Source organism: Siniperca chuatsi, linkage group LG3, assembly GCF_020085105.1.
Source record: "Siniperca chuatsi isolate FFG_IHB_CAS linkage group LG3, ASM2008510v1, whole genome shotgun sequence".
Taxonomy (NCBI): Eukaryota; Metazoa; Chordata; class Actinopteri; order Centrarchiformes; family Sinipercidae; genus Siniperca; species Siniperca chuatsi.
In genome coordinates, this window is record NC_058044.1 from 21,167,723 (window position 1) to 21,186,090 (window position 18,368).

General features: G+C 38.4%; 2 protein-coding genes across 3 annotated transcripts; one reads left to right on the plus strand and one right to left on the minus strand.

Moving 5' to 3' along the window:
* Positions 1-1,285: 1,285 nt before the first annotated feature.
* On the minus strand, positions 1,286-7,121 carry ftr84 (finTRIM family, member 84). Of its 2 annotated transcripts, none has more exons than XM_044190864.1 (7): positions 6,384-7,121; positions 6,002-6,097; positions 5,676-5,909; positions 4,882-5,038; positions 4,729-4,785; positions 4,432-4,488; positions 1,286-4,244 (listed from the first exon to the last, which is right to left on the minus strand). In XM_044190864.1, exons 1-7 carry the CDS (start codon positions 6,954-6,956, stop codon positions 3,715-3,717), a joined length of 1,704 nt encoding a protein of 567 aa, XP_044046799.1. In that variant the 5' UTR covers positions 6,957-7,121; the 3' UTR covers positions 1,286-3,714. The 2 variants fall into 2 exon arrangements, with proteins under 2 accessions (XP_044046799.1, XP_044046800.1); XM_044190865.1 differs by having other exon boundaries at positions 5,676-5,852; positions 6,384-7,108.
* A 2,029-nt stretch (positions 7,122-9,150) lies between these two features.
* On the plus strand, positions 9,151-14,694 carry tppp2 (tubulin polymerization-promoting protein family member 2). The gene is made up of 4 exons (XM_044190876.1): positions 9,151-9,292; positions 10,527-10,718; positions 12,156-12,309; positions 12,756-14,694. The coding sequence occupies exons 2-4, from the start codon at positions 10,528-10,530 to the stop codon at positions 12,945-12,947; spliced, it is 537 nt and encodes a 178-aa protein (XP_044046811.1). The 5' UTR covers positions 9,151-9,292; position 10,527; the 3' UTR covers positions 12,948-14,694.
* Positions 14,695-18,368: the final 3,674 nt, after the last annotated feature.

Here is an 18,368-nt window from a genome sequence, read left to right on the forward strand (position 1 = left end):
ATATGTTGTATGAAGTTGTTATTCAGGCCCATTTTATCTCAGTCCCTCTAATGTTGAATGGTGAAAGTAGAGTCACATAAAACACTTGTACTCAAAAAACGATATTACAAAATGTCATTTTAGACATTTATTATGCATTTATCTACTATTTTATTCATATATTCCACTACTTGTGTAAATCTAAGACTTTGGTAAACCCATTTCAAGCACCAAAACAGTTTGTCCACATGAGTAATGGTATTTTTTTCACAAGAGATTTTAAGAATTTCAAAAATCGGCCTTCAACTTTTCATCTTTAGGGCCAAATTATCTCTTTACACAATGCTCTAGGACACGTGGTGCCTCATTATAGCTGAGGTTTTTCTGCACATTTTGATATAAAACACATTGGTATCATGTTAAGCAAGTGCCTTTTAAAAGGTGAATTTCAGAAGATATGTAAAATTGAGAAAATGCCCTCAGACCCCAGATGCTAACAAACCAACAAAGAAGGGAAACAGTGCCATCCAGTGGGCAATATAGGGCGGGGCTTGTCTTCCTTGGGGTCTTCCATGGCATTGGAATGAGAGGAGGCTATATACACAAAGTATAAAGTGATAAGAGGTAATGAAAACACAAAGTGGCATTGCAGCGGAGAGAAACATACTATCCCCATTAATGGAAGTACACTCTATATTTTCCCAAACTATTGTGGTGTTGGATATGGTCACTTCTTTGCAGACGGGAGGAAATAAAGCTGAACTGCAAACTGTGTCCCAAAGAAAGCTGGACCACCAACATCACACTTTTTGCCTCTTTTGGTCATTTTTAACACTTAATCATAGATTCAATGATAATTCCACATCAATTCAAGTTCAATAAAAAATTATTTATAGAGCCAAGTCATAACAGAAGTTATCTCATTGCACTTTTCCTATAGAGCAGGTCTAGACCGTACTCTTTACCAAGTTTCTCAATTCGTCTAATGCCAAGATTAAGTGCCAATGCAGGAAGTAGTGTGCCCTATATGTAGCGAGGTGGAAAGTAAGTTTGCACAGGTTGGATTGGTTTATTGCTATCTATTTAGATATGAATCGCCTCTTGGACATAGTGTTATTTTCTCCACCAATTGTAAGTAGTTTGTATGTTTGTGTTCCTAAATCTCAAATCTGACAGAGAACTGTTAACTCATTAATAATCCCTCACACTCATTAAACTTGGATAAAATGTACTGAGGTGAAACAAGTCTTTTTCATCATCATCATCACATTATTTACCAAACATGAAAATAAATGAAGCACAAAAATCTTACTAAAGAAATATATAAGATTTATTATACTGTTCAACTTTCACAACCAATGAAAAATTACATTATTGAAAAACGATGCCACCATGACAGTCAAGTAGAATCAAGGCAGAATACATACTTCTGTTTACATTATTCTTCCCACTGTTTATCCCCATGTTGTTTTTGTGTCATGAGCATTAACTGGCATTACAGCAGATTTAATGCAAAAGAAAAAAAGAGAACAATAAGACCGCTATGGTATTTTCTTGCAATTGTGTGCTTTTAAATGCAAATGGAAATATAAACCAAAATCACCAGGAACCAGAAAACACTATAACATTATTGTTATACTATATATATATATATTATTATACTACAATGTACAGTACACATACATATAAATAGGTACAGTATATTGACAATGATAGCGATAATTAGAGCTCCCTGCAGCAAGTTTTCCGGCCCTGTGGAGGTACAAGAGGGGCTGTATAAACCCAGTTGTTAAAGCTAAGCTTGTGCAAATGGTTAAGGCATTGGCAAACCCCTGGCCCCAGGCATTTCTGAGCCCTGAGAACTGAGATGCAGCAGAAAAGCATTACGGAGAAGAAGAGCACATTTTGGATGATAAACCCATAAAGATACAGAGCATTTGAATATGTGTACCTAGAGTAGATGCAGGAAACCAAGGCAACCAGCCAGACAACACAACAACAGGCCACCCTGTACCTCAGGGGTTTAAACACAATAACACAGGGTGAACAACCCCAACACAGCACTCCACACAGATGCAACATTGGAAGAGAGGACAGGCTGTAAAGAGAAGGCCAAGTGAAAACATGAAGGCTTCAAAACAGAAGGATAATTTTAACTGTATATAAACAAAACACCATATGCTGGATAAAGAGAAAAAGATATCAAATATAGCCAGATTGAGAGAAAAGATGTCTGAAGCCAAAGTCTCTTATGTTATTAATTTACAAATGATGACATAAACATTTGCAGTATGACTTTGACTGTCTGTACATTACTGTACATGCATCCACAACAAGAATATGTTCAGCAGCCCAGTGTTATTTAATGTGTTTATTATTAGGAAGAAAATGGAGGTTTGCGCCACCAACCACACAACCTTAACTCCACTGTCGGTGTCACCTGAAGAAAACACCATGGAGACCATGAGGGATACTCTGGCAGGAGTTGAATACGCAGCAAACCTTCTATTTGGTCTCCCCACCAATACTACGTCCTGTGGTTTATAATGAGGGGGGAAGACAAGAGCAGATAGCCTCTGTATCAGCCTCAACCAGATTGTGGCTGAGATCCTTCTCTCTTCACAAAACTATTTCAGCTCTTGAGTGCAATGTTCCTTATTAAGCGTCCCCTGGTGCAGAGTTATGTCAGCCTGGTACAACACCTTGCAACCGTCCATCCTGTGATATTCCTCAGGTGTAAACCTCTGAGGTACAGGGTGGTTTCTTGGCTGATAGTGATTACGGTGTCCATTGTTGGTATGGCTTTCAATTTACAAAGCGTGTTTTTCTTGATGATAGCAGTTTTGTATCAGTTCTTCTGGCTGTTGATGGCTTTCTGCTGCTCCTCACTTCTCAGAGCTCTGAAACGCCCTGGACCAGGGGAGGGGCAGAGGGACCAACACAGGGGTAACAGTGAAGAAAAGGGCTTTTAAGATCATTTTGATTAATCTGGCATATACAACTATGTCTCAGCTCCCAATGGTGGTTGTTACATCCTTAACGGGAACAATACCCAATCCCCAGGTTTTTACCGCTGCCTTGGTAAATGTCTATATCTTTATCATAACAGGTTTTGTTCCACCTATCCTGTATTACTATAGGGTGGGGAAACTAAATGCAATTGTCTATAATCAGATATTTGTGTATTTGTAAAATGTCTGCAAAATGTATTTAAGGCATTAATTCTAGAGGCGAGAGACGATCAGAAAAATAATTTAATTCAACAGTTATAAATGAGTCATTAAACACAGTTAAATTTTGTACAAATACAGTAGTTAAAATTTTATTTAATTACTTGGTTTAGAATATTTGTCTAAATATTCATCAATATATTATAATATATATAATAATTAATATATGTACTTTATTATAGTGTCGTCAAGGTGTTGTTAGTGTTTTATGTCATTGCTTCACATCTTAATTGTGAAAGTTGCTCCCTGTAAGACAGTAAAAAAATATATTTTTACTGTACATAAACACACAAACACAATCATACACATACTGCAGGTATATTTTTGTCATCTATCTGCAGATTGTTTCAGCCACAACATGTTAATGCTTATAAAAACATCACAGTTGAATATAGGCCTTCTGTTATTATCATTAGAGGTTTGGATTGTTAGTTGCAGTGTCTGTATTAAATCAATATATACAGTATTTCTCCAAACAGGAACTTGCATGTGAGTTCTATACCCTTCACAATGGCTTCAGCTGGCAGAGGGTAACAGAGGAGCCCACACCAAAACCAGCATACAAAGGCTCACTGAACTGAGCTTTGAATCTGTGGATAAGCTCCATATCCTCTGATACTGAGTAAAAAGCCACAGTGTTGCCTGCAAAATCCAGGTACACACCAATCCGTGTGGCCCTGGGAGCATCAGGAAGATCTCGGTCTACTTTGTTGTGCCAGGCAGAGTAGCCTGAGTCTGAGCAGAGGAGACTCCAAGACTTTTCGTTGTAGCCCAGCAGGCTGTGCGAATTCTTCCCCTTGCGACTGATGCTCTTGTAGGCCACCCCGATGGAAAACTCCCCACTCCACTCTGCTTCCCAGTAAAATCTGAAACCAGTCAGAGCCTCCTTGCACAGCGCCTGGGAGAAGCCATCAAAGCGTTCTGGATGATCTGGGTAAAACTGGATTGTTTTCTTCCGTGTGACCCTCTGGTTCCCGTCCGACAACACCAGCTCTTTATAGACTGTGTTTGGATCGATGGACATCTTGCAGCAGTCTGAGCAAAGACAGCCATACACAGTACACATTTCTTAATTAATATCGACATATCTGAGAATACTATATTAATATATATAAATGCATATTGCTGTTGTCAAGGAAAAACTAATATGTCAACATAGTCACTTTGTTTCTGACAACAGTGATAGGCACAGATTGGACTGAACCATAATCACTTTACTCACATCTTAAGAAGTCTGTCCTTGTTTTTGGCTCCGGAACATCAGTTCCTCTGGAAGGAACTGTTTGGACATGAAAACATGGACGCATATTACTTTGTGATCAATTTTATTTTATTGTTTATTTTCAATAAACAAATCTAAAGTGAATTACATAATTACATAAATCAAAATGAGAGAACTTCGAAACACTTTCTATCTGAATCTTCCTTGTTCTCTTCCCAAAAATAAAATCTATATAATCTATATTCATGTGCACTTAAGTAAGTAAAGTTGTACATAGTTCAGTTGACAGACACTTACCTTTGAGTCGTTTGTCTCCATTTCTTGGCAAAAGTATGTACACGGGGGTTTCACTGACTGTGAAGATGATACAGCATTAGGTTAGCCTACTGGCCCACTTTACAGTTTTACAGTATAAAGATTTTTTGTCAATGTTATCTACTAGCCACAAACCTGTCTTAGAGATTTTGCTCAATTCCTTCTTACAGATGTCATCCAGATGTTCCTTAATTTCTGTGGCCGTCTTGCTCATCTCTCCAAAGGAGAACTGAGGATTGATGAGCACTTTGGGCACCATGGGCTCAGGAGGAACACACAGTGTCGGAAAATTCTATTCAACAAGAAATAGGAGCTCCATGATCCAGTTAATCCAGTTAAGTCAGAAACACAAACTGAAAAGTAGCCTCACCTCACCAAAAGAACATTGGATTTACAGTTGGTGCCATCTTTACTTACTAAACATTAAAATTATTATCTGATATTTAAACAGCACATGGAGCAGGCAAAAATGTTTACATGTTACATGAACATGTGAATTCATTGCCACCTAAAAAGTTGTGCATATTTACCATCATTACTATTTTATAGGGAGTGGAATTTTACCAGCACTAATGCTGATCCTGCTGATCCTTTGTTTAATGCGAAGAAAGCAGGAAAAGTGTTGATCCCGTATTTAAGGAACCTTAACTAAGCAGTATTTATATGTTAAATAGAATATAACTGTCTTGTCAGCCTAATTAGAAAAGATACCTTCAAGAGCACATGCAACTCACAGATTACAGTGTCTAATATGTAAACATCTCTGCTCGCAAAGGAATGACAAGTCAAACTGTCCTGAACAGCAGTGAGTGTGTGAGTGTACAACATTCATCAAGTACAGTTACTATTCCATCAATGTTATATTACATGACAAGTATTAGGACATGAACACTAATACTTTCTTGCAGTGCTGTATAATCTTTCAGCACCTGCAGAAAGTGAATGTTGTCCTCTGATTCGAGGATCTGTCGCAGCTCTGCATCTCTGCGCTGCAGCTCCAGAATCTCCTGCTCCAGATGCTCCACGTAGCCCTCAGCCTGCGACATCGCTGACTGCATGTTGGCCATTATCATCTGATTGATTTCAGCCTTCCAGCGCTCCACCACCTGCAGCATTTCGTGGAATGTCTTATCACTTTCTGCCTTTGCTCGCTGGGCACAACTCTAAAATATACAATTGAGAGGTTTTAGAAAAGGGTGGGGTGTTAGATTTGATACCACCACCAGATGATGTCAGAATAAATGTCTGATCTTACTTTTAGAACATCCACATTATGTTTGAGCTCCTGCAGCTCCTTCATCCTCTCCTGAATGATGTGCTGGACATCAGACTGGGTGACCACCAAGACTTTCTGTTGGAAGAACATGACAGTAAGAAGACATAGGTTTATTCTGTGGCATTTTGGATCATTTTGGATGTACCACTCGAGGGAGAGCGTTCTTCTCTCCTCCAAAATTCAATATTATCAATATGAAATTGATAAAAAGGAGATATTGAATACACAACAGACACACTGTTTTGAAGATTTTCAGTTTTAAAAAAAATGACATTCATGCAGCTTATGCTTATTCAGTGCACACAAGGCCAATATGTCAGGCAGAGTCCCACATATTGACTCACAAACAGTTCAGACTCACTTGTTTTTCTATGCGCTCTTCTTCTGCTGAGGTAATGTTGTGGCTGCGGTGCTCTCTGACAGTACACAGCACACAGATACACATCTGGTCAGAGCGACAGAACAGCTCCAGGCCTTTCTCATGCTGGGGACAGATCTTCCTGTCCAGGTGGCCCGTCTCATCCACCAACTTGTGTCTCTTGAAGGTGGACGACTCGTAATGTGGCTTGATGTGCGTTTCGCAGTAGTAGGCCAGGCACATGAGGCACGACTTAACAGCCTTGCTGCGACGGCCAACGCAGAAATCGCAGAAGGATTCCCGGTTCATGTGGGGGAAAGGAGTGAGCTCTGGAAGCTGGCGCTGTGGCTCGTGGTTTACGTCGGGCAGATTGCGTCTCAGCACGGGACGCGGTGTGAAGGTTGCATGGCACTGTGGGCAACTGTACACACCCGTGTGGTCAAACTGGTCCCAGTAGATCTTGATACACTCCAGGCAGTAGGTGTCTCCACAGGGGATGGTGACCGGGTCTCTCAGTGCGTCCACACACAGTGAACAGTAAGCCTCTGGTGGTAGAGAGAAACTAGAATCAGCCATGATGATGTTGGATGAGAGAAATATGGGACAAACTATGGATCAGAATAGTTTTTAGTCAATTTGTGTCATGGGTGACTGCCAAATAATGGTAAGTCAAATGCTGTTGGTCAGTATGTGGTCCAGAGAGTCCAACCACAGGCTTCTGTGATCCTACAAGTCCAAACCAGAGACAATGTTGTTCTCTGGTGATATTTAAAGGGAAGGCTTTGTTTCTACTGTAATCAGACAGGTGATGTCTTCCCACAGAACCCTTTTTCCAGCATCTGAGTGAAAGTACTGAGGTCTGCAACCATGATGGAATCTGCTTAACAAGCAGGAATTTCTGGTAAACTCATGCAGTAAGGTCAAGTTTTCAGCAAAATAAAAACTAACACAGATACCCAGAACACGAATGAATACATTTTAAGAAGTATCAACATGTTTAATCACTGGTTTTGGTATTAAACTGAAAATGAGTTGATCCCTTGATACTGCTGTCTGTGTTAGCATTGCCATTTTTATATTTACAAAACATCATAACACATAACATCATAAAACGTAAAGTCAGCCCAGAGTGTTTGCCAACTGAATAACACGCAAGACTCAGAAACCAATCAGTGATTGGTTCACTGAGGAGCTCCAATGTCTACTGTTGTTTTACATTCATTTCCCCCTAAAATCAAACATTTATCATGGGGGAGGAATTGACTGTACTGGTTAGTATTTGTCCTTCACACCCTTCAGCTTTCCATTTACTGAGCAGTGAGTTTCATGATGGTGCATGATGTCAAAACAACTTGTTCTGTTTATCCTGTGAACAAAACACAGAGCATCAGTATCAGTATGTGGGTACCCATAAGAACATATTGAAAACCTGAAAAACAATGCAAGGTAAAAACACTGCAGTGTCAAAGGACAATGCTCAAACAGTAATATATATATATATTAATAATATATAATAATATATAATATTAAATATATAAATTAAATGTATGATCACAAGATTATTCTTGTGAACCTAACACTCAACTAACTCTAAAACTCTCAACTCTCAACTAACACTAAACTCTCTTATGGTGAAAGAGGTCACTGTAAACTTTCTCATGTTGCTGCTAAATTACTGATACTTGTGTTCAAAGATCATTCATCTTCAATGACCATATATACTCGTAAATACCCATTCACGTTCAAAATAACTGCATGAAGGAACAGCGACAGTTTCATCACTGGTGGCTAAACAGAGCACCATTACAAATAAAAACATCCATTTTAGCTTGTGACAGACTGATACTAAGAGAGAGGGCACATTTGTAAACATTGATAGTATTTTGTCTGGGGTAACTACAATTGTTCTATTACTTTAGTACGCTAAATTAATGAAATACTGATTATGTTTAGACGTTTGATCCCACATTTCATCTATACATGTGTGGAGAGTTACATTTTTAGGTGTCGACCCTCAAGTTCCAGTTCAAGGCTCCCCTTTCTTGCAAATCTCAGTTTAAGGCTTGTATGCAAACTGATTATCCCCATCAGAACAACGTGGTGGAAAGTAACAACACTATCACCAGTGTGCAAAGAGACCTGCTCTGTATTCCTGGTCTGACATTCAGTTTGATTGATATGAAGCAATGAGATGAGATAATCTTTCCTGTGATGTGTCAGCTTTACGTTGTCAGTGCTCTTTGTCCTTTGAAGGGCCGCTCTCATCTTTGTCCAGACAAGAGGGCTATTGTGACAATAACAGTAAGAGAGAAAAAAGAGAGAAAGCAAGAGGGTGGGAGAGCAATGGAGAGTGTGCATGGCAGACAGCTGTGAGTTGAGTTTAGTGTTAAAGATGGGAGAAAAGGGTGAGAACAGCAAATTCTGGGAAATGGAGAGAATATAAATCTCTATACCCCAAAACATGGGTTACAGAAGAAATATCAGAAGACATGTAACAAAATGAATTGAATAATGAATCGAAATAAATAAAACTGATAAATTAAATAAAATGATATTAAAATCAATAAAATAAAAACAATAAGATAAACAGAACGTGATAAAACTTTCCACAGAAGCAAGTCTGTACACAGAGGCGAGGAGCTAATGAGACTGAATAGACACAAGAGAGGCTGAGTGCTCATGATGTCATTGACTGTGCTGGTCGGTACTCTCTCATTCCTCACCCTCCCCCTCCCCCCTCTCCTCCTGCCTCTCTGTCGTCATTGTGAGAAAGCCTGGGAGTGGCAGGAAGGAGGAGAGGCAGAGGAGAAAGAAGAAGAAAGAGGAGGAGGAGGACAAAGAGCTCGAGCAGTTGTACGCGAATCAGGATTTTCCTGAATATTTACACAACATCCTTCCATTTACGGCAGCAGGTACACTTTACTTTCTCCTTTTCAGCATCACTGTGTCATGTCGTAGTACATGATACAACAAAAGGGCAATGGAAACAGCAGCAGAAAACAAGTCTTAGGACTACATATTTATCAGTTGCCAATACTAGATGTCTTAATTCATGCTCCAGTAATGATTAATAATTTGAGTAAAAAAATAATTTATTAGTATTTATGTGGACATTTTTAGATGTGATAGTATATTTTAATATTAGATTTTCTTAAACAGATTCCAAATTATTCTCAAAGCATGCAGAAATGCAATATTGGACCTACAGTGTTATGTACGTACAAACTTTTATGTACTATTTGTTTATATGGTTTAAAGCCTGCAACGGTCCTCAGCTGTTGTATTGTTATTCACCTGCCCACCAATCAAATGTCCCCCCAAGGAATATAAAATTTAATGCAAGATGCACTTTTTTTCTGCTATGTAAAAAAAAAAAAAATTAACTATTGTTTTCCTTTAAACAAATTGTTTCTTTTTTAAATTTTTACTTATAAAACATGTTTTTCTATTACTGTTTATTACCCAAGCTTACTGAATGTAAGTCCTTACATCCTTACCTTTCAGCAAACAGCAGTAACAATTAAGTGATGAACAAGTGTGTGTCGGTGTGTGTTGGTGTGTGTGTGTGTGTGTGTGTGTGTGTGTGAGGGAGAGACTGAGTAGAGGAGGAGAAGAGAAAGAGAAGGAGCACGTTTGTTCATTCACTGTAGATTGAAGCAGAGCAGCCATTTGGAAATTGACCTGACTGAATTAAATTGGCCTAAGAGCCGCTTTAGTAACACTAACATAATGATGGATGTGAAAGTGTGTATCTGCGTGAATGTGTGTATGTCTGTGTGTGTGTATATGAGAGGGAGGGAGAAAATGTTCACTTAGACTGACCATGATGGCAGCCATTTCTTGGCAGGCAAATCATCAATCAGCTAATAGTCATTCTGAATTTGTGTGAGTTCTTTAATTTCACAAAGTGTCCTCACAGTGATAGAAAGTTAATGAACATCAACCAAAGTAAAGACGTTTGTCATCATTTTTTCAAGGGCTATTTTAGGATTAGGACAATGAAACCATATGAGTCTATTAAGCTGATATGTTGAACAATATCAGTTCGTGTCTGTGTGTGAACCTGTGTCAACAGTACCTGAATATTCTGTTAACCTGCACACTGACCAGAAATGCATGTCTACTGTCTGTATGTGCATCTGTCAGTATGGCTGAGGGCTCAGTGTCTGTAGCAGAGGTGGAGACCTCCTTCCAGAAGTTTGCAGTCCATGGAGACACTAAGGCCACAGGAAAGGAGATGAATGGCAAGAACTTTGCTAAGATCTGCAAGGACTGCCACATAATCGACGGCAAGAATGTCACCACTACAGATGTTGACATTGTTTTCAGCAAAGTCAAGTAAGATTTCATTCAGGCTCAAACTTCCACAGCTAAAACAATCATAAAGCAGCAACCCAGTCATAGTGTAACAGACAGCTGAGAAAAGCATTATACATAGTGTAGTCTTGCAGTCTGTTTTTATTCGCCCCAAACAGCCAATGTGCTAATTGTACTGATGTTAACTGTAACTGAAATGTTCGCCAGGTAGCAACGTATGCACCGACCGTGTGTGGGAGTGTGCCTGTGTGAGTTTGTGTCTCTGACTGAACTCAGAACTCACTAGGAACTCTGATTCTTTCTGTTATTTCCCTCCAGTCTCTCTCCTTTTTTCTCTTGTCTCTTTACGTTAATGAAGTAGATTTATACAGCCTTGAGATAAGCAATTTCTTTTTTTCAAGTTTAAACATTTTCAACTGTGCAGATGCGACATCTTCGCCTCAGTTCACCCTGGTAGCGCAATCTATTTGCTCCTATGCACTGTCTGTCCATTGACTTTGTATGCAATTGCACTGCATCTAAAATTTTCTTCATGTTCCGGAAGAACACATTTTAGCCACCTTAATGGCTAAAATTATTTAAACAAGACTAAAGGTCTACAGCTAAGCTAGCAGCTCTGTGAGGCTAGGCACAGTGATGCTTTGAGCTAAAGGCTAAGGCCAGCATGCTAGCATACTGTTAGCAGGTAAAATGTTTACCATGTTCACCATCTTAGTTTAGTGTCTGAGCATGCTAAGATTTGCTAATTAGCACTAAATGTAGTATGTACAACTAAGGCTGATGGGAAAATCATTAGGTTTGCAGGTATTTGGTCATAAACCAAAGCATTGAACAAATTAAAATTCTGACCTGATGACCCCATTGTGCTCCATATGACACCATGGATATGTGAAGCAAATTTCATGACGTTTCACTAAAAAAATGAAATGTGACCCTCATGGTGGTGCTAGAGGAAAAGTCAGGGGATCACCAAAGGTATTAGGATCGATCCTCTTGGGAACATGAATGTCCCACAGAAGATTTCATGGCAGTGCATGTAATAGTTGTTGAGACATTTCAGTCTGGACCAAAGCGGTGGACCGACTGACTGACAGACCAGCATTGCCATCCGTAGAGCCATGCCATTAGCATGACTAAAAAGACTAAATTATTTGAATATTGCTGTGTGCAACAGCAACAGTTCAGCTTGCACACACAAAGTTTTCCAGTATAGCCACTGTTGCCATAATGACATTTCTAGATTGATTCTTTACATGTATTAATCTTTGTACATGGTTGTGATGACACTACTTCTAGCTAATGCAAATTTGCAGTGCTTGCTCTTTTATAAAGAATGTCTAATAATCACACTGTTACCATGGCATTATAATAATAATATGCAAATAGGCACATGACATTATTTGGATACTTTTGTTACTTTCCTCAGAAAACATTTGGCAACACTGTGTGTTTCCTCAGGGCAAAGTCAGCTCGTGTAATCACATTTGAGCAGTTCAACCAGGCCCTGACAGAGTTGGCTCCTAAACGTTTTAAAGGCAAAAGCAAAGAGGAGGCCCTTCAGCAGCTCTATGGTCTCATTGTTGGGAAGGAGCCTACCAACATCGGAGTCACTGTGAGTATTTCATCAGTTATAACCACAACATACTTACCTTTCACCAACCTCAAGCACGCAACATCCAGGAACTGCACTTACTGTATAGATCCCTCCAATGTTATATGATGTAGTGCTCCAGTTGACCCACCACCCTACAACTGATACATGATTATGTTTACACTTAACAATGGATAAGCTTAGGTATAATGTAGAGAATACTGAAGGTTATGTTAAGGTTAAATATGTTTGAGGTTGGTTAAGGTTAGGGTAAGAACCTAGATGGACCTCCATCTCTGTTTGAGTGAGATCATGTGTTGGCTGAATCTGGTCTATGTGCCATGGCCATTGTTTAGCCCCAAAATAATAATTGAAAATCTGACTGTTGGGGGTGCGCATTGATGTGTGCCACAGTGTCATTCTTGAAAATCACAGTCACAGAAAATGTTATCTTCTATTGTTTTTAGAAAGTGGCAAAGGTGGCAGCAGTGGACAGACTGACTGATGCCACCAAGTACACTGGTGCGCACAAGGAGCGGTTTGACGAGTCAGGAAAAGGAAAAGGAAAGGCCGGGCGCGAGGACATCCCAGACACCAGTGGCTATGTGGGAGCTTACAAGGGCAGCGGCACTTATGATGAAAAAGTGAAAGAAGCATAATTGGGGTGACAGATTATGAATACTTTGTTTCACCAATAACCTGAATTAGGGGTGTTAAAAAAACAACATAATTTCATTGGCTACTCTATTTTTGGAGACAAAACAAATATACTGTATATGTCCTGTGTGCCTAGCATTCATAACACTTGTTGGATCCATGCAAAAACAATTAAAGAAAAAAACATATAATTGGAGTTTCAAGGTTTTCACAAGTGACAACCAGGAAGGGAAACTTAAAGAATAATATAATATAAAGATAATGAAAATACTTACAGAACTTTTTAACGTGTTCTAGCATGAACAACTGATAGTGTTCTGTATATTTTCAGTGATTTTACAGAAACCAAAAGATAAAACTGTACTTTTAACCAAGCATGCGTCATAGAAACTAACTCTGCATTGTAGTTCAACACTGTGGTTTATCACTGATGTAGCCGCTAGTGTGAATGCTGTCATATACAATAATGTGCTGCTATTCTCAGTTACCTTGATGCAATGGGTGGTAATTTTGCTGGTTTCAAGAAATGACAATGCCACTCCTTCACTTGCTAAGCTTATCACTTCATATTTCAGTGCCTTTTGTTACATGACCAATCAGTGCCCATTATTATTCTTTTCATGGAATTTGTTCATATCATTAAATGAAATTTATATTTACAAGTAGAGTATGTAGAAAAATGGAACAAGCAGTGAAGAACACAAAATTATACTGTACTGATGAAGCTACAGTACAGGATACTATAACATTGTCTTTATTCCTTATTTCTTCCTTGACAACATTGTGCCGTGATTCTTAATGCTCATATAATGCATCCTGTCCTGTTTTATTTTGTTCTAAAATTGAATCAATTAAATCATGTATTTTAAGAGAAGTGAATGTAAAAACTAAACAGATAAAAAATGCACCAACATGACAATTTTACATGGATATATATCATTATGTTATACTTGGGATGCTACAATGTAATGTCATAACAGAACAAAATTAAGATGTTTTTGTTCATAATTTGAACATTAAGTTGAGTATACATTATAATTTTCTCAAAACCAATTTTTAGACCCAGACGTTAGCTTTAACAGACACAGTGCTGTGTGGTATCTAAGCAATTGTTCAATTTAATTTGTGTGTTATGATACGTATTGTACATACTTGTCTGTTGCAGCCATGCTAACCATAAATCTGTAGACTTTTTTTAATTGACAACAATCTGGATCCTGTCACAAATTTTGTCTCATGATCTTATATATAATAGGGTACATGAAAAACCTGAAAATGATTTACAGTATCATAAAAATTAAAGAAAACAATTTCTCAATGATACGTTTTCAGTGAATAACTCTTTAAAGCAATGAAGGTTAAAGATAATAACCATTACCTAAGCCCTGCTGATTCCCAGAAATAGTTGGGATACAATTTTACTACACAAAGAGTCCTTGCAGAACAACAAACACAGCATACACTCATCCTCCTACCTGGACCCTCCTTGTAATGTGACACTGATAGCATTTATGGAGGATACAAATTTTAGTAATGCTTATAGTATGATGCATATGATTAAAGATAGCTTTCCTTCTCTATATCGCACACTATAGATCTGACTTGATTAGCATCACCTGGGTTTTGTGTGTATACTGCTATTGAATTTCATAATACAGAGCCTGTATTGTCATGTTCAACTTATGATTCACTATTTTCACTGAGAGCTCAATACATAATGAAGAAATAAACCTATAAATGAATACCATATAGTAGAACTTTTGTGGAGTAGTCATTTGTGTTGTTTGAAAAAAAAAATTACTTTTCTTTTTTGCTTTTCACTCCTGGAGGTGAAACATCTTGTCATTCTTTAAAGATATTTAAACCTGCATTAACTGCCTTTTGGGCCACTTGAAATAAGCTGTAAACACAACATTGATATATCACATAAAGTTAATATGATGAATTTGATTGTTATACTTTCAGCATATTTGGAGCCACATTATCTTTTATTTGGAATTGTGTTTATGGCCACGTGATGAATGTAAGTCCAATATTCACTCCTTTCACACCTTTTTGCTCTTTCTCCACATCATGTGTTGCTCTTAAATAAATCTTCATGTCTGCCCACAAAGACATTTAGAACATGATGGTCAGCAGCACCACCTCCATCACACACTTCTGCCCGAGCTGTCACAACATCATAGACATCCAGGTGGAATCTTTCTCTTTCTCTCTGGGATCAGGCAACTGCCTTCTGCGCTTCTTTTGACAAAATTAAAATCAAACAGGTCGCCATTGTTATTAGGAGTTGTGACATTTTATAACAGGCAAACCATTGCCGGTCTACCACAACACAACGACGTCCAAATTTGAGAAAAGAAATCAATTTGTACAGAGTTATGATCAGAATATTTATACTTCTAGAACAAAGACATTTATTTTGCAAGGGTCTCTAGAAAATCACAATTCATATCCACTAAACGACGTGTTGTGAGACAGGTAAGGTTACAGTGATGTGCAGCTCCACGGATCTCTCCCTTAATGGTGCAGTGTTACAGAAGTGTAATGACTTAATTGCAAGTAATAAGATCACAACAGATCAATCAGCTCCTATGACCTACGACGTGTCTTTACTGCTCATGAAGACAGTTTAAGACTTCAAATAATACTAGTGTCAATATTCAACTTAACACTTTCCATTTCAAAGTGCTTCCTCATGGTCCAACCATGATTGACATAAAAGACATACACACACTATTGGAAACACCAGTCTAAACTAAACTAAGGCCTTCTTTGACCTGGTGTCATGAGTTTCCAATTGAGGGGCAGATGCAGAGGGATAATGCAGCAGGCTTATCATAAACAACAAACTGAGCGATCCTATCAGCCAACCTGACACCTCTGACCTAATAACCAACATACTGTATACACACACAGGCTCTGTAAGATACAATCTTTAGGAGATTTTGATACACACTGGAGAGCTTATCAGGACAAGTCCCTGCTGAAACCTCACAGGTCACACCTAGCCTGAGGAGCACAGGGTTGAAAGGGTGTACGGGAGGGGAATGAAGTTAGGGAAATGTTCACTGATCTCTCCACCAACTTGGAAATAAAAGTGACGTGAAAAGGAACATCTCTTAAAAGCCAACATTGCGCACATTACAAGACCCTCAGGCCCTCACTATTTGTATATTTGTACTTTTTATTGTTTATCTGGATTACTGGTATTTTAAATGCTGGTCTATAAGATTTTATGTGGATACAGATTGAAAAGGAGATTTTCTGCTGGACTGCAGTGAGTCAAGACAGTTTTAACTAAAATGAGACAAAGCAAAATCTCAATTTTCTTACACACTAGTGTTTGCCAGTGTAATCAAAGCTGAACTTTATTAAAGAACAGAAACATATCTGCCAAATTGAAACATTTTACCGGACAGTGAGACCATTAATGAAGTTTTTAAACATGTGAAATAATTTTGTCAATTGTATTCAAAGAAACACACAATATGTCTGTCCAGAAGACAGGAAATGATATCATCAGCCACAGCACCTGGCCTTTAGCGGCAGAGAGATCAGGATGTATAAGGCAGAACTGCAGGACAAAAAAGACTGCAGACAGAGACCGCACTCCAAATCTGTGAAATTTTGCATATTTCCTCAAAATGAGGTCTAGGTCATGTGGATGGTGAATCATTTCTCTGAAGTGGTCACAGAGGTGTCATTTATCTGGTAGAAACAACCTAGTTTCCTGTGAGAAGCCACCACTTAACAAAACCATTAGTTTGAACTGTCTGCATGTGGAAACACACACGCACACATACACACACACACACACACACACACACACACACACACACACACACACACACACACACACACACACACACACACAATTTTGTTTGTCTGTGTCGGTCTAGTCTCTAAATTCCAGTCTGTGATGGTTTCACTGTTATCTACAGAAGACAAAGAAACCTGTATTTGCTACAGTATAAGTAAGTTATTTGACATGCGTTTCCTTGGATTCATCATTGAATGGCTCTGCAGCAGAGAAAATATCTACTGTAACAATCTATGCGGTGAGCCTGACTCCACTGCCATCTGACCAGCGTGGTATCATCCACGGGTCTACGGTGACCAGATCCCAACAAACCAAATGTGGAACAAAGAGTATATCTGTGTGGGGCAATGTGGGACACGTTACCAATGCTGAGAGGTAGTCTAAAATTTTGATGTCTAACGAACTTAAAAAATAAACATTTCTATTCTGCCCCTTAGCTCGTAACACCTCTATGCTTTGCCCTCTCTATGCTATGCTCTGGTTGATTCAGTAGCACGCAATTAACTATGCAGGTTACAGGTTAGGCATTTAGCATGTGAAGGACTTGACAAAAATATTTTATCTAAATGCAACTTTCTCAATGTAAATACAGTTAAAGGCAGCTAAAGTTTCACAGTTCTTATGGTTTTATGCGATAGTCTGCTTGAACTCATGTATTCCCTTTTTCTATCCCAATAACTGTTAAAAGTACAGTGCTTCTTCTTTGCCACTGCAGTTGATCAGTTTATTGCACCATTTCACTCACATATCAAATCTACCTAAGAATCTTGGTAACATCTTTGACCAGTATATGACTTTTACCCATCATGTTACCAAGTTCGTCCAGACCTGTTTTCTTCAGCTAAGAAATATCGCTAAAATCAGATGTATCTCGAACTATTAATTCACACTTTCATTTTCTCCCGTCTAGATTATTGTAATTCTCTCTACATGTGCAACCCTATCTTTATAGGCAAGCCTTACCAAAACCAGTAGTGCCAAAGTTCTTTACAAAAGGCAACATAAAAAAATGAACTGGATATTTTCGTGATTTATTTACTTCTTCGACATAAACATGCATATGTATATAAATGCAATATGTTTTTACAGTAAAAAGTTATGATTACTGTACATTGTATTCATCCTAAACAAACTCAACTATCCACACTTCTCTTTATGAATAATGATTCAATAATGGATATGAATCCCAGTTTTCTTACAGTGAAGTCACTCTGTGTAGGATGCAGAATTTCTTTTGTTTTGGCATCATCTGATGGTCATATCAAGAATTACACTCGTAGACAGCCGTTGTCTGTTCAGCACAGTATCAGTTGCCATGCTTTTCACAGATCTCCCACATTAAAAGATTGCAAGTGTGACTTTCTTTGCCACTGATTTAACAGTAAGATATTAAGGCCATGGCTGGTTCTTCAAACTACAAAGGCATTATCATACAGAAACCATTTTCGGGAATTTTAATGAAAGTAGCTCTGTGAGGATCAAGTGGAACTCATTCACTTCCATACGTTCACTGTGAGCTCCTGCACTGCCCTAGATATAGATGACCTGTTGTTTTGTAAGAGATGGATGCAAAGATGCAGAACCAATCAAAATGGTTGAT

What these genes read in the sequence shown, in the direction of transcription:
- tppp2 (XM_044190876.1), top strand. Translation starts at nt 10,528, where the DNA reads ATGGCTGAGGGCTCAGTGTCTGTAGCAGAGGTGGAGACCTCCTTCCAG. An exon ending in ATTGTTTTCAGCAAAGTCAA is followed by an intron (nt 10,719 to 12,155) that starts GTAAGATTTCAT and finishes GTGTTTCCTCAG; the next exon opens with GGCAAAGTCAGCTCGTGTAA. An exon ending in CTACCAACATCGGAGTCACT is followed by an intron (nt 12,310 to 12,755) that starts GTGAGTATTTCA and finishes TATTGTTTTTAG; the next exon opens with AAAGTGGCAAAGGTGGCAGC.
- ftr84 (XM_044190864.1), bottom strand. Translation starts at nt 6,956, where the DNA reads ATGGCTGATTCTAGTTTCTCTCTACCACCAGAGGCTTACTGTTCACTG. An exon ending in TGGAGACAAACGACTCAAAG is followed by an intron (nt 4,489 to 4,728) that starts GTAAGTGTCTGT and finishes ATGTCCAAACAG; the next exon opens with TTCCTTCCAGAGGAACTGAT. An exon ending in AAGGACAGACTTCTTAAGAT is followed by an intron (nt 4,245 to 4,431) that starts GTGAGTAAAGTG and finishes GTCTTTGCTCAG; the next exon opens with ACTGCTGCAAGATGTCCATC.